The sequence below is a fragment of the Syzygium oleosum genome, unplaced genomic scaffold (genome assembly GCF_021117445.2).
Source record: "Syzygium oleosum isolate NSW1041296 unplaced genomic scaffold, Sole_v2.1 Sole_v2.02, whole genome shotgun sequence".
Lineage (NCBI taxonomy): Eukaryota > Viridiplantae > Streptophyta > Magnoliopsida > Myrtales > Myrtaceae > Syzygium > Syzygium oleosum.
In genome coordinates, this window is record NW_026607486.1 from 15,251,025 (window position 1) to 15,266,636 (window position 15,612).

A 15,612-nucleotide genomic window follows, 5' to 3' on the forward strand; every position below is an offset into this window, starting at 1 on the left:
TGTGTAAGAAAAAAATGATGAACATATAAAATCAACATTAATGATGCCCTGGACTCCTAATGAATACCGTAGTTGACTTGCTCATAATACGTCTTCACTCATGATACGTCACGTCATTTAATTTGATAATTCAACGGATTGATTTGAAGTTACCCGGTAACCATTGGTTGTCGGAAACCCTTATTTTTCCCGGGGGGGGAGGGGGGTCGGAAAAAAAACTGAAAAAAGGGGGAAAAAGAGAACAGATTGGTTTCAATGTGCTCTAGGGGCGCCGTGTGATGAACAACTAAACAAGGAAATCTTGTATTTGTAATTCGTCGACCATACCCGAGATACGAACAACTTAATAGTTTGAAAATTAAGTATGTTCTCGTTAAGCATGCTTCATAAGTATCCCGAAGCCCTTGTTACCGAGGAGGACGGGTGGGTGGGGTCGGGTTTAGGGGATGAGATCTCTCAGGCTCTGCAGCAGGCAATAAGATCAGGAGGAGACAAATATACACACTATATTTCGTTTGGCCCTCAGGAAAAAACCCTACAGTAGTAGTCTGTGTTACCAATCATTTCACGAGCTGACCTTTTGAACCGACAACCCCCCAGAAGAGACTTTCACGAACAGCTTCCCACCCCTCCCTACCCTCTCTCTCTCTCTCTCTCTCTCTCTCTGTGATTTGTCCACCCTTCGGTCGGACACGTGGCGCTCATCGGACGGGTCGGACCCCCCTTTGACCTCAGGGCCGCGGTCAATGTTTGGAGAAACCCTACCCTTACTCCCAAGCCCACAACACAACAAAAACCCAAAAAGAAAGAAGTAAAGAAAAAACACGAAAAGGGGAAGACGAAACCCTCTTCCCCTTCTTCTTGTCCTTCTTCGTCTTCCGCTTTTCTTGTCAAATATATATATATCTTCCTTTTTTTTTTGCCCTTTTCACTCTATTTATTTGACCTTTTGACCCCCAGTTTTCTTCCATTGTCGTCTGCTATCTCTCTCTCTCTCTCTTTCGGGCTTCACTTTACCTTTTGCCTTCCAAAAGATTAACCTTTTTTCGTCATCCTCTCTCTCTCTCTCGTCCTTGTTCTTCTCCTTCTCCGTCCTCTGAAACATTCACATCCATGGGAGATTTGGGAGATATGCCCAGAAGCTGTTCGAGCCTGGAGTTGACCATATCTGTTCCGGGCTTCTCTTCCTCTCCTCCTCTTCCTTCATCTGGTACGCATCTCTCGATTTCAGAGATTTATCTTATCAGCTCTTCTTTTTCATCTGAAAAGAAATCTGTTCTCATAAAAAAAAAAAAAAAGCAGCAGCAGCAACACTGTCCCTTTTTCTTTTTCTTCTCTTCTTCTTCTTCTTTTTTCACTACTTCTTCTTCTTCTTCTTCTTCTTCTCCTTCTTCTTCTTGTTCTTCTTCTTGTTCTTCGAGTTTAGTCTCGATTTGATCATAGATTTTATTGCCTTTTCAGGCTCTAAGAGAGAGATATATTCACCGAAAAGTAGTTTCCACGCAAATAAAGCATGATCGCGGAATTTCCATGTAAAATAAAGAGGAAATTCCTTTATGGGTGCTTATTCACATCCTTGAAATATTTTTCCTTATTTAGGTTTTGATATATCTTAAACTGTTATTTTGATCATTACCTAGCCCTAGTTTTCTTTTTCTCCTTTTATGTCGCATTTCAGGCTATAAACATGTCGAGATTCGCCGGATTATGATCGATTCGGTGCACTTTGTGCGTGCTCTATCCGTATTACTAGAGTTTCATCTACGTCAGTGTATTTAGATATTGAACCGCAGCTTAAACTGTTTAGATCATCGGTCTGCAACTGTCACATAAAATCAATTCAACAAAAAAAAAATTCACCATCTGATATTGATAGATGTTGGGTGATGATGCAGTGAGGGACTTGGACATAAACCAGGTGCCGTCAGGGGGCGAGGAGGAGTGGATGACAATGAGCGGAGGGATGGAGGACGAGGAAGAGAGCAGCCACGGTGGCCCTCCTCGCAAGAAGCTCCGCCTCACCAAGGAGCAGTCTCGCCTCCTCGAAGAGAGCTTCCGGCAAAACCACACTCTTAACCCCGTAAAAACACATCACCAACTTTCTTTTAATTATAAGCATCATCATCGTTGTTACTGCTATGATCAAGAACGTCATAGACGCATGCGTGATTTTATGTGGTGGTGTTCTGGTTTCACAGAAGCAAAAGGAGGCTCTGGCAATGCAACTGAAGCTCCGGCCACGCCAGGTCGAAGTGTGGTTCCAAAACCGTAGGGCCAGGTTCGTATTTCTCTACTTCGATCTTTTCTACATGTTATGTACGTATTTCGTGAGTGAAACAATATAAGCGTCGTTGTTTTCTTAAATTTTGGAATCTAATAACTGATTTTCAACAAATGGGTGTTTGCAAAACGCCTTTGTTTTCTTAAATTTCTTTTCTTTTTTTTTTTGGTGGGGTTTGGGGGCTTTGAGAATTGGTGGTGCTAGTGGTTGGGACTAAAAAGCGGTCAGGATATTAAGATCGTTGACAGAATATTATCGTCACAAAGTGGGTGCTTCTTCTGTCTGTGTAATCTGAATCAGATTCTAACCCGTAGAAAAAACGTACAAGCTTTAACGACAGAAAGCGATCCCTCCCAAATGAAATGCCAAGAAAGAAAAAAAGGGAGGGAGGGGGAGGAGGGAGGGAGAAAAAGAAAAGAAAAGAAAAGAAAAGGGTTTGTCTTTATGAGGACGACACAGTTGTAGACACGTACAAAGCCCTGAAACTATGATTTGATGATGGTGAAGTGGGAGGGGCTGTTTCGGTCAATGTCGAGAGTAAATAGGGAGCGAAAGACGAGGGGGCGATGGAGGGAGAGGGACCATTGGATTGATCAACCGGAATGAGCAAAAGCGCCTGTGTATGCTCTCCTACGTAAACAGCTTCCCCCTTGGTCAACACTCATCAATAAATTTCGTTTCATTTTTTGTTCTCCCATTTCTGTTTTCCAACCTCTGCGCGCACTGCATTAACCTGCTTCTGCATTTACTCCCCGTCTATTTTCCTCTGGAAAATAATCCTTAAAGAATCTGCAACGAATCAAGTTGTATGTTACTCCTCTCTCTCTCTCTATATGCCTTTAACTCTCTCTGTTCGAGGAGGAAGAAAGGGACGTGAAACTGACGATTCGTTGACTGAGTTTCGTGTGTTCTGTCCATGTAAATTTTTTGCTAAATTTGAGCGGTGAAGTCACGAGACGAGGGCAAAAAAGTCGTACCTGCAGGATGTAATGTGCTTCGACGTCTTGGGTGGCATTTCTCTCTGGGTTTCTTTTTTCGACCGACACGCTTTCATAATCTCCGCATTTTTATCGATCGAAATTAGCTGTCAGTTTTACAGAAATAGAGTTGTGATTTTTTTTAATCTTGGAAATATAGATATATCAATGTTGATTTACAAAGCGTTTTTATGAAGTGATGTGCCGTGTCGCGAATAAGGTTTTAAACGAGAGTACGCAATGTTTGGCACCCTATAAGAGTCTATAATATTAATTAAACCTTAGTATATTAATTTGGTAAACCGGTATTGTATGGTATATGTTGTTGCATTTTTTTTTTAAGATAGCTTTTCCTTTTTTGGGAAAATTGATGAAGGCTTATTTTGGCAAATTGTTTTTCAGTTTTCTTCGAGATTTGCCTGATATTCTCTTATCTCTTTTGCCTGGAAAACTATAGATCCCAAATTCTGCTATAAATCCTTCTTTTTCTTTTGTAATTATAATTAAGGTCTTGGTAAGCTCTAGCATTATACTGAAAGTTTCTATTTTAAGCAATTGAAAATCAATACAGAGATAATTTGTGTAATTTCAGTTTCAGCAACAATTGAATTTAGTACCTTTGAATATCCATTTTGTACGAACTGGTAGAAAAACAGATTCTACTAGCACGGTTTAGCTACATATGCAGTATTTTTTTTAAGCAAGTAAATTCCTTCCATGATCAGATTTATATTTTCATTTTAGGACTGCATAAGTGATCTTTTTTCTTTTCACATGTGGTTATTAACAGCAAAAATTATTTTGTCCATCAAGCGCCAAAATTCAAAGTTTACAAACAACTTAAAATTTATATTATATATATGCATGTATTAAATACATATTCTGCTCGATTAAGACGTGGGTTTCATCTTGATTAACCTTTCATTCTTATTCTCGAACCCCTCAGGCCTCATTACCCTCAGAAACCCTCGAAAAAATTCGATCCTTGTTCGGTTCTTCTGAGTCCTGGGCAAGAAAACAAGAAGGGAAAGGTTGTTCAACATCTGTTGATACGAGGAGAAAAATAGGAAAAAGAAAAACATGCACACGAACAAAACAGCATTACGCAAACGTAGTTTATACATATACGGTTCTACTGCAATTTTTTAAATCGCGGGTGTCGGGTCAACAAAAGTGACGGTTGCATGGTTCTCAAAAGACGACACACCCCCCGCAAGAAAAAAAGAAAAGGAAATGTTAATAAGTAGTTGAGGATATTTAATGAACAAGTTAATGATGTGATCATCTCGTGAGACAGAGATCGGCTTTTGTGAGACATCGTCTATGATGGCTGTCTGCACATTGCAGTGCAACACCCATTTGTTTATAGAAAAAGAGAGAGAGAGAGGGCGACATTAATAATGGGGGGGATGTCTTTTTTTGCAGATATCCATGTGTTGTCGTCGTCCTCGTGTGCTCTTCCCCTCATCATCGAATGCCAGTTTGACTGGCCATGCACGCACTCTCCTCGTCTTCTTCTTCTTCTTCTTCTTCTTCTCTCTCTCTCTCTCTCTCTCTCTCTCTCTCTGTCTTTTTTAACCCTAATATGGTGCAATAATTAGGTCATCTTTCTTGGTACAATGTCATTATTGTTGCTGCACATACTCACACACGCAACTGATATATACATACTTTTAGCAACAAAAAAAAACACTGATATATACATATATGCATTCTGGGTTTTCATCTACCCATCTGTCTGCCTCGTTTGGAATGTTCATTATTGTGCATTGACGTTCTGAATAGGGTAATAGGACCCTGTTTACAATGAAATATATATTGGACATTTCTAGTAAGTATGTCTAGGGAAAACAATGATGAGACGTGTACAAGTGCAGATATCACTCGGATCGTTGTTCATGACAGATATGTGTGATTGTTCATGTGTATGTATGTATCGCTTGAAAGACAATGACAGAAATCACCGGTTCTGCTTATATTTTGAATCTATGTATGGATTTGCTATATGGTAAAAGACGTGATTTAATTTAGTATGGACTGGTATTATTGGTAGATTTTGGAATTTTCATATATAGTGTGTATATGACGCGGTACAGTGTGTATATACTTGAAATCTATCTGCAATATGGAAGTTAAAATATAGAGTCGTAGTGCATGCTCACATGTGTATTGTGTGATTTATGGAAAGTTCTTCTGCTATGACAGCAAGAACAGAAAAATCATTTTTTTCCCTTCTTGTCGTCAAATTGGTCGTGCCAGCTTTTACTCGTCTTCATTTTAATAGCATGTTTAATTTCCTCTTCATATGTATTTTTTTGCTTGATAATGGGCAAAGGCTTGCTTGAACTCGGGTCCACATTGATCAAATTCTATCATGGTCGCATAAGCCCTACATGATAAATCCGGATTCTATGCTAGGCTTTTCTCATTGTAATGTCATTCACTGCCCTACATGACAATCATAAATGTTCGTTCATGGAGTGTTTGTTTGGTCAAATGTATATGTTAATCGATTTGGTTCTTGATAGCCCAAACTTTCGTTTCTAACAAACGGTTATGATTAAGTGTAATTGACGGTGGTCTTATCAAATTTTTACATAAAGAAAAACCCGCTTATAACCGTGTGCAGGAGCAAGTTGAAGCAAACGGAGATGGAGTGCGAGTACCTAAAGAGGTGGTTCGGATCGCTGACGGAGCAGAACCGGCGGCTGCAAAGGGAGGTCGAGGAGCTCCGCGCCCTCAAAGTGGGCCCGCCCACCGTCATCTCCCCCCACACCTGCCAGCCCCTCCCGGCCTCCACCCTCACCATGTGCCCTCGCTGCGAGCGCGTCACCTCCACCTCCGCCCCCAACGCCGGCACCTCCTCCCCTTCCGCCGCCACTGCGGTGCCGTCCAAAGCGTCGCAACCGTCGGCGCCCGCGCTTCAGTCGAGGCAGCCATCGGCGGCTTGCTAGCACAGAGGGTGGAAAGCCATATATAGCAATTTTTACATTATTGCATAGAGCTGTGGATAGTTAGGTTTTCGGGGGACATAATTTAACCGATTCGCTCTTGCTTGGGTTGGGGATGGGCTTAACAAATGTTTTAAGACATCGTTGATTAAGCTTGGAGAGAGGGAGAGATGCTGATGGAAGTTGGAACTCATCAAATCATATATGACATATATGTTTAGCGAAATTTTGGAGGAGGAACATGATAATCTGCTAACCTTTGACTATGAATAATTTACATGCCAGGTTTGATTTTTTGACCTGATCCGATAAATTTTTGAAGTGACCCTATTGAGAATTCTTGGTGAGGTTGTTTGGCACATTTTCTTATTCGTTTTGTACTATCTTTAAAGAGTGTGAGAGATGACGGGTTTATTTGGAAGCTAGGGTTTCGAGAGCTCTTCCTTTTTTATTGTGCTCCGAATGCTCGCATACAAATTTCTCCTTCTCCTCCTCCTCCTCGGCCCGTGCAGCAGGCCATCACCCGAGCCACGTAAATTTCCCGTACCCTTTCTCCGCTTTCTGTTCTATGTTTCGTCGCTTTGCATAGCACGACCACATATGTCCTATGTGTGAGCAAAAGAAGAGAGAATGCAAGCAACCATCGTCGATGAATAATGTTAGAGATGATCAAAACCGATATGTTAAATTGTTCAGTAAGTGACGGAACAGTCCCGTCATTCATCAAGCACCTGTAATTTTTGTATTGAATGACTACAGAAAATGACAGGATCGAAACGATTTTCTTTTTGGCACTTAATCTTTGTCCAAGGCCCGATTAGTTTAGTCAACTCTGTAATCACACGCGACACTCCTTTGACGGACATGGCAGTTCAGTTCGACTACCTATATATATAGATTAGTCTTTGATTACATGCGAATTCAATCAACAAGGTCAACCCAAGCATGTCGTGACTTCAATCTGCAGTTGTGTTGCATACTGTATTGCTATAATCATAGTTGATCAGGATTGACTAATGTCTGCAACGTCGGGTGATATAATTAAAATGGTCGCTTCAAATCAAAACTGTTGTTGGCCGAATCGCCGGCCAAGACGTAGCGATTAGTGATTAATCATATTAAAACTTTGGATGACGCATGTTTGACTAGTCCTAATTTTTGGCATTAGCCGGAGAGGCGTTGTATTTTCTGTGGGTTTTGGTAAACGTGACCCGATTTTTGCTTGGTCAGCATAGAACTACCACAACAACGACCCGCTAACAAGAACGTTCATGAACCCCACCTTCGCATGTCGCGATTTCTTTCATGTGAACTATCTCGATATCGATCCGAGCGGGACCTCTAATTTATGAAAACTTCTCTTTTTATGGCGTTGGGTATCCGGGCCTCTCAGATGATCGGGTTTACTTTCAAGCGCCCGTGATCATCTTCCGGTAGCGCTATCGGGATGGGAGACTCTTGGGGGGAAAGGAGACTAACCGCGAAATTTCTTTTTTGCTTTTTTTCAGTTCTTAGACATAAAACTAGGTGCAAATATAATTTTACATAAGTAGGCGTGAGGAATTGTGCATGCTATTTTGGGGTTAAGGGGGGCTTAGTGAAATGGGCCTGTGGTCGCGAGGCCATGGCCCAATGGGCCGACACATTTTGCTCCATTCTATGTCCCCACATGCACTCCTCCTATCTTTTCTTACATTGTCCAACCATGGAAATTCAGAAAAAAAGAGGAATGTTATTTTGCAACAATTGCTTTTTAATATGCAAATTAACTTTCTCTATCGCATACTATATATGTCGTATAGTTCGTCTTACCGGTATAGATATACTTGCTATACCGGTATATTATTTTCCATTGCGTCGGTCAATTTTTATCCCTTAAATGTATTTATCCAATAATACAGGAGATAAAAATTGACTTCATCCCTCACAATACAATGTGTAGTAGTTAATTGTGAAAACTTCAGGTATTTTGAATGTAAAAAAAAAAAAGCAAAAGCATGCGCTTTATAAGATTTAGCTAATAATCTCCCACTTGCTATACCTATTGAGATTATTAGCTATCATTTAAATTTATTTTAATTATAACTATAATAATTTAGATTATTTATTTAAGTGAGAACACCAATTACAATTATTTTGTGATAATCGCATGTTTTATCCATAGTAAGCATATGATGTAACGATAGTTATGCTGTCTCCACAATACATGACTATTTATTATATTAGAAATCATTCATAATATGATAATTAGCATAGTCTTAGCTTCTGATTGCTTAAAATTTCCAAGATAAGATACTATTTCATGTCATCCGGTTGTGTTATACCACCCCTTCTAACACATATCATTCGCGAAACCAAACAGTGTAGTACGCATTGCATTACTTAAACCAAACAGCGCACAATAATTAATTGCGTCTCCATTATATTATATTATATTATATTATATTATATCCTAATAGCTATTATGTTACGGTCTTTGTGCGATGAACGAATATAAACTTTTGTAGAGATTTCTTTTTTAACATTGTTCATCTAATCCTAGCTAGAATAAATTGTTAAAAAGTTGGACACTGTCGCTTACTATCAAAAGGAAAATGAAAAATGACACAAACAGTCCCTGAATTTTGGTCCAACATGCAATATGGTCCATCAACTTTTAATTTATTCAATGTGGTCTTTGAATTTTAACTCAATATGCAATGTGGTTCTTGAACTTTTAATTTGTTTAATGTTGTCCCTGAATTTTTAGTATATGTTCAATTTAATCTGTGAATTATATGAAAATGTTCAATGTACTTGAATTTAGTGGAAGGACTATAATGAACATTTTTATATAGTTTGAGGACTACATTGAATATGTACAAAAAATATAGGGACTACATTGAATATTAGGCTATAGTTTAAGGACTATATTGGACAAATTAAAAGTTCAGAGATCACATTATATATTGAGTCAAAATTCAGAAGCTGTATGGTCGTTATCCCAAACGAAAGAAATCGTTGCTTTAGACTATAAAGTGAATAATTTAATTTGGCGGGTCAAGGTTTTAGCAGAAACGGGTAGGCGTTAGATCCTTGTTTTGTGTGCGTTTGATGTGCTATACGTGTTCGATTGGAGACAAGGTGATGTGAAGAGAGAGAGGGAGAGAGATATTTTTTTTTGGGGTACGCGAAAATGACTCGTGTACTATTGTATCTTTACGAGACTACACATTTCATAAGGTCATCCCATCTTTGATAAGTCCTACAATCATTAGGTGAAGAGGGGAAGCAACATCCCCCCTCCGTGGAGCCCCACTTATAATATCGATTGTCTTCTAATAAACTCAATATATCCAAGCAACTGTCGTTAAGCATATCTAATTTGGACCGATTCAATTTTTCGAATCAGTGGTCGTGCATGACACGGGAATACTCGGCGCACTGGAAGTTGTAGAGTTTCCTCGGTTGATCGCCAAACTACCGAAGCACTTGTGCAATCGAGTCGAGATACTCTCGTCCTAGGATTGGGTCCGCATGTGGGTCAAAAGCTGATGAGGTCATGAACAAACGTGACGTGGAGCTAGCAACACCAAACGAAAGCGGGTCAAGTTCGCTCCACGAGCCCATGACCCGTACCCGCTCACCCCTCCGCGTGTATATAGTATTATGCCTCGAAGGCTTACGACATTGCATCATTCTCTCTCTCTCTCTCGCTTCTGGCTTCGTTTTCTGCGCCAAAATTCACACTTCCCACAGAAGCTCCACTTTGCTGCAAGCAAGAACTCTGCCTCCTGCACACAGTACGTAACAGTACAGTTCAATCTCTCTCTCTCTCTCTCTCTCTCTCTCGCTCTCTCCCTCCGTGTGCCTGCTTGATCACCGCCGCCATGATCACGTGGCACGACCTCTACACGGTGCTGGCCGCGGTGGTGCCGCTCTACGTGGCGATGATCCTGGCCTACGGCTCCGTGCGGTGGTGGAGGATCTTCTCCCCCGACCAGTGCTCCGGCATCAACCGCTTCGTCGCCATCTTCGCCGTCCCACTCCTCTCCTTCCACTTCATCTCCACCAACAACCCGTACGCCATGAACCTCCGCTTCATCGCCGCCGACACCCTCCAGAAGCTCATCCTCCTCCTCCTCCTCGCCCTCTGGGCCAACCTCTCCGCCCGCGGATCCTTGGATTGGTCCATCACCGTGTTCTCCCTCTCCACCCTCCCCAACACCCTCGTCATGGGCATCCCTCTCCTCAGAGCCATGTACGGCGACGACGCCGGCAGCCTCATGGTCCAGGTCAGAGCGCGGCCCTGGCCGCTCGGTGCTCGGTGATTTTAGATAATTTCCTTTTGAAATCTCATGTGAAAAGGTGATTTAAGTTTCTGCGTCCGCTACCGGCTTCAGGTGGTCGTGCTGCAGTGCATAATCTGGTACACCCTCCTCCTCTTCCTCTTCGAGTACCGGGGCGCGAAGATCCTCATCATGGAGCAGTTCCCCGAGACCGCCGCGTCCATCGTGTCGTTCAATGTCGACCCGGACGTCGTCTCGCTCGACAGCCGGAACCTCCTCGAGACCGATGCGGAGGTCGGCGACGACGGGAAGCTGCATGTCACCGTGAGGAAGTCGAACGCGTCGAGGCGGTCCTTCGGCCTGGGGCTCGGCGGCGGCTCGTTCTCGGGGATGACGCCGAGGCCTTCGAACCTCAGCGGAGTGGAGATCTACAGCGTGAGCTCGTCACGGAACATGACTCCGAGGGGGTCCAACTTCAACAACTCGGACTTCTACTCCATCATGGGCGTGCCTCGGCTCTCCAACTTTGGACCCTCGGACGTGTACTCGGTGCAGTCCTCCCGCGGCCCGACCCCGAGGCCGTCGAACTTTGAGGAGAACTCCCTGCCGTCCCCGAGGTTCGGGTTCTACCCAGCCCAGGTTGCGTCCGCGCCGTACCCGGCTCCGATCCCCGATTTTGCGTCCACATTCGCGAAGAGCAGCAAGCCCAACCACCAACAGCAGCAGCAGCAGCAGCCGCCGCCGCAGGCGCAGCAATCTCACGGCGTGGTGAAAGCAAACAATTACGACGCGAAGGAGCTCCACATGTTCGTGTGGAGCTCCAGCGCTTCGCCGGTTTCGGAAGTAGGCGGGCTCCACGTGTTTGGCAGCGGGGATTTTGGGGCTCCGGATAATCAATCCGGGCGGTCCGATCAGAGCGTCAAGGAGATCCGGATGATAGTCGCCGATAATAACCAGCCCACCGGCGAAACCAAAAGTATATATATTAATCCAACTACGTTGTCCCTTTTCCACCATTAAAGTAATCAGCAGCCTAATTATTAGATTCTTAGTTAGACAACGTCTTTCTATATTTTTTTCCTCTGAAGACTTTGTTTAATGTGACATCTCAATCTTATCCGATTTCCTGAGCTTCGTGTTTTGTGTGGAAGGTGCTCCGGAAACAGCGGGATTTACCGGGCAAGGTCAGTTCAACTTTGCGGGCAAAGCAGACGAAAGGGACGACGGAATCGGAGAGGGGGCGGCGGCGGGGCCCGCGCGGCTCAACAAGCTCGGACCGAGCTTCCCCGCCACCGGCGCCGGAGAGCCAGGGTACAGCGACGCCGGGAACAACAAGCAGATGCCGCCGGCGAGCGTGATGACCCGCCTCATCTTGATCATGGTGTGGAGGAAGCTGATCCGGAACCCCAACACCTACTCGAGCCTCATAGGCCTCGCATGGTCTTTGATCGCCTTCCGGTTAGCACACACTGAACTATATCCAATGAGACTACTCTCGCGTTATATTTTCACGATGGGCTTTCCTATCGTCCATACTAAAAAGGATTGCTAATTCATTACCCTCATGGGTACCAAATCACTAGACCCACATGGAGAATTCACAACACACTTCAATAAAGAAATCACGTGGAATATACTCTTGTATGATTGAAGAGAGATGGGACTTTCAAGTTCCGGTTCTTGGTCTTGATTTCTTTGGTTTTTAGATAATAATGCTTTAGTCGTTAGCGCGAAAGGTGACGATGATTGGGGGTGGTGGTGTTTGTCTGGACGTGGTGTTGCAGGTGGGATGTGGGAATGCCCAAGATCGTAGACAAGTCAATCTCCATACTGTCCGATGCTGGGCTGGGAATGGCCATGTTCAGCTTAGGTTAGTCTTTCTCTCTCTCTCTCTCCTTTCTCCTGTTCTTCTTTGATTGATTAACATCATTTCTCTCCTATCATTCATCTCCATGTCCTTCTCTCTCGGTTATCTTCGTCAACGTTTTCTGTTCTGTTCTTTGTCTGGTTCACACTTTCGGTCGTGCTTATGTAGATAACTTCAGCAACTTGAGTCATGCCTTGGCCAATCCTCAACCAGACATTGACTGAGCCAAACTCTACTCCAAATTCGATTAGAACCCCAAAAAAAGAAGAAGAAAAATACTCACAATCAAGAAACAATGATTGTTTCTCCCTTCTTCTTCCTCTTCCTTTCCATGTTCATTTTTTTGGAGCATACAGTGTGAATGGTCCTGCAAACAGCAGCTCACAGTTCACAGCCATATATTCTGCGACCACCACCCAAACCAAACCAAACCAAACCCCGTGGACCCACGAGTGGCTCGGGCCAACCCGACACGTGGGTCCGACCCCCCTCGTCGCCTTGCGGTCCTAGGGTCGGTGGGCATCGGTTGATTTCAGATTCCATTTCGGTCCATGTTATTGCTTTTGAAGTAGTTGCAAGAAAAAGAAAAATGTGATACACGCAGAGTTTTCATTTAGATTCGATGCATCTTTATGAGATGGTCCCTCGGTTCGGGCTGCTTTTTATGCTGATTTCGATTTGATCTCGATATCTTAAGGTGTGTTTGTGGTTTGCAGGTCTGTTCATGGCTCTTCAGCCTAAGCTAATTGCGTGCGGGAACTCCGTCGCCACGTTCGCCATGGCCGTGAGGTTCCTCACTGGCCCGGCCGTGATGGCCGTCGCCTCCGCCGCCATCGGATTGCGCGGCACCCTACTCCATATAGCCATCGTCCAGGTAGGCATCGATCCATTCCTTTCAAGGGTTTTGATGTTCCGGGCTTTGTCATTTCAAGCGATTGCCAGAAACGTTTAGAGGAAAACAAACATGCCGTGACATGTATCCTAAGCCTCGTTAATTTCATTCGAGCTATCGAGGAATTCAAAGTACAGGGTTTCACGGAGAAAATTATCCAAAAAATCCTAAACCTATTGTACGGAGGCTAATTCAGTATTAAACCTTTCAATTATGCCAATTTAGTCCTAAATCATTTGGCAATTTGCTAATGTAGTCTTTCCGGTCAAATAGCCAAATAGTAGGTTTAAGACTAAATTTGTAAACCTTCAAAAAGTTTAGGATTAAATCGACACAAAAGAAAGATTTAGGATTAAATTGACAAATCTTCAAAAGGTTTAACACTAAATTGGCATAATTGAAATATTTATGATAGAATTAGCTGCCGTACAATAGGTCTAGGACTTTTTGGACAATAATCCCGGGTTTCGCGTGTCTAGAAGCGCGAGATCTCGCATTCGATTCCCGTTCGAAGCATCGCCGCGGGATCAATTCGCGCGAAACCAAAATTTCTCACGATCTGTCCCATGATAAACAGGCGGCGCTCCCGCAAGGAATAGTCCCGTTCGTGTTCGCCAAGGAGTACAACGTCCATCCGGCCATTCTCAGCACCGCGTGAGTCCCGAACCCATCGAACCCCTCTTTTCAAAGATATCGAACGCATCAAATCTTCCGATTTTTTTTACCCCCCCTCCCCCCATTGCGGCCGAGCACCTCTCCTATTATTCTCTTGAAAAACATTGCCAAACTCTCTTTTTCGCAGGGTCATATTCGGGATGCTGATAGCCCTGCCAATCACGCTTGTCTACTACATTCTTCTCGGATTATAAAAGTTCCCTCCCTAAATATTCCGCGCCCCCACCGCCTCCAAGCACAAAGTCACAAAAGGAGGCCAATCGAGGCATAATCCCACACGATTTGCAAGATCGACCGACAAGTGGGGGCGATTCGGGAAGCACTCGTGAGGATTTCATGGGATCGCATGGGGGGAAGAACGAAGCGACAAAGATGTGCGGACATAGGGCCAATCCCCGGGAAATTAGGATTGTGTCTCCATTAGGGGCCAATTAGGGTTGGTCCGAATTGTTCGTTTTTTGCAAGTGTTGAATTATTGAAAAAAAGAAAGGAGAGAGAGAGAGAGAGAGACCTAGGTATATATATATATAGCTTAGTCTAATGTCTAATGGGGACGACATTAGGGAGTGGGAAGGAGGTTCTGGATGGAAATATACCCTCATTATATTATTCCGATTCCTGAAGTTTCCTCCATTGAATAAATGAAGAAGATGGACGAGGAATTTGGCTCGCTCCTCCTCTTTTTTCTTTTTCTTTTTCCCTTTTTTTTTTGTTGCTCCATCGATATATTCGAATTTGATTGTCGTGGTTGTCGGCGGTGGTAAGTCTCTTTGATTTGTGGTTTCGTGTACGTCGCTCGCTATTGAAGGTTCTCTACTCGTCGAAAGGGTTCATCGGCTTGTCCCGCGAGATAGCCTCGCGACATAGGCCGATAGGGAAATTGTAACGATTTTTAGCGTGGTTTTTAGGTGTGGAATCTTGCGATCATGTTTTGTTTGCCTATGGTCATTGCCTAAACTCATTATGCTAAATTAAGTTAGTGACATTTCAAGTGATGATGGAGTCGCGTCAAATAATAGTCTAGCAGAAAAATTAGAAATAAAACCGAAGGACGGTTATGGAAAAGAAAAAAAGAAAAAAAAAAAACAAAGCTTCTACACATTTTCCGTGCTATTTTGGATAGATCCTTAGAAGTGATAATATAAACTTTGTGAATATTTTCTTTATAATATCTTCTTTTTCACACTTTAATGCAAGGAAAGCCAGAATAAAAAACATGGGAACTTTGAAAAGCTCATGGCCTTTTTATCTTTTTTCTTTTATATTTTATTTTCTTCTTATTTTTTCCCTTTTCTAAAGCACAAAAGTGTGTTTCCTCCGAAGGCCCATAAGTCAAAGTTTTGGTATTTGGCAGCACAATTTCAAGGACTTTCGGTGCAAAGTTGAGCTTTGAGTTTGAGTCAAGAGTTCGAAGGCAACTTAGGACCAGTTTTGAACTTTTAGCATTCCAAAAATGCTACTTCATGAATTCGATAAATTTGCTTTCTTTCGATTTTGCCCGTCATTAAGCTATCTAAATCTCAATTTGTCCCTCACCGACAAAACGTATCTGACCGACGAACAAGGGCATTGATGCAAGGGCTCAAGTGAGCTCAGATCCGATTGGCGCCCGTCGCCTAGGTTCCCGTGACTATACCGCTGCCTTCGCCTCACCTCACCTCTAGTCATCTCGCCGTTCCTAGGGGTCGTAAGCCTTGAGAA

General features: G+C 43.2%; 2 protein-coding genes across 2 annotated transcripts; both read left to right on the forward strand.

The window, feature by feature from the left end:
- The first annotated feature begins 911 nt into the window (after positions 1 to 911).
- On the forward strand, positions 912 to 6,505 carry LOC115675008 (homeobox-leucine zipper protein HOX3). The gene is made up of 4 exons (XM_030597617.2): positions 912 to 1,210; positions 1,896 to 2,080; positions 2,199 to 2,278; positions 5,888 to 6,505. Exons 1-4 carry the CDS (start codon positions 1,114 to 1,116, stop codon positions 6,210 to 6,212), a joined length of 687 nt encoding a protein of 228 aa, XP_030453477.1. The 5' UTR covers positions 912 to 1,113; the 3' UTR covers positions 6,213 to 6,505.
- Positions 6,506 to 9,866: 3,361 nt separating this feature from the next.
- On the forward strand, positions 9,867 to 14,603 carry LOC115674611 (auxin efflux carrier component 3-like). The gene is made up of 7 exons (XM_030597095.2): positions 9,867 to 10,483; positions 10,592 to 11,453; positions 11,629 to 11,935; positions 12,262 to 12,347; positions 13,061 to 13,218; positions 13,814 to 13,890; positions 14,039 to 14,603. The coding sequence occupies exons 1-7, from the start codon at positions 10,079 to 10,081 to the stop codon at positions 14,103 to 14,105; spliced, it is 1,962 nt and encodes a 653-aa protein (XP_030452955.1). The 5' UTR covers positions 9,867 to 10,078; the 3' UTR covers positions 14,106 to 14,603.
- Positions 14,604 to 15,612: the final 1,009 nt, after the last annotated feature.

Coding starts and splice junctions, on each gene's coding strand:
- LOC115675008 (XM_030597617.2), top strand. CDS start 1,114: ATGGGAGATTTGGGAGATATGCCCAGAAGCTGTTCGAGCCTGGAGTTG. Junction 1,211..1,895: donor TCCTCCTCTTCCTTCATCTG/GTACGCATCTCT, acceptor GTGATGATGCAG/TGAGGGACTTGGACATAAAC. Junction 2,081..2,198: donor AAAACCACACTCTTAACCCC/GTAAAAACACAT, acceptor CTGGTTTCACAG/AAGCAAAAGGAGGCTCTGGC.
- LOC115674611 (XM_030597095.2), top strand. CDS start 10,079: ATGATCACGTGGCACGACCTCTACACGGTGCTGGCCGCGGTGGTGCCG. Junction 10,484..10,591: donor CCGGCAGCCTCATGGTCCAG/GTCAGAGCGCGG, acceptor TACCGGCTTCAG/GTGGTCGTGCTGCAGTGCAT. Junction 11,454..11,628: donor GCCCACCGGCGAAACCAAAA/GTATATATATTA, acceptor TTTGTGTGGAAG/GTGCTCCGGAAACAGCGGGA.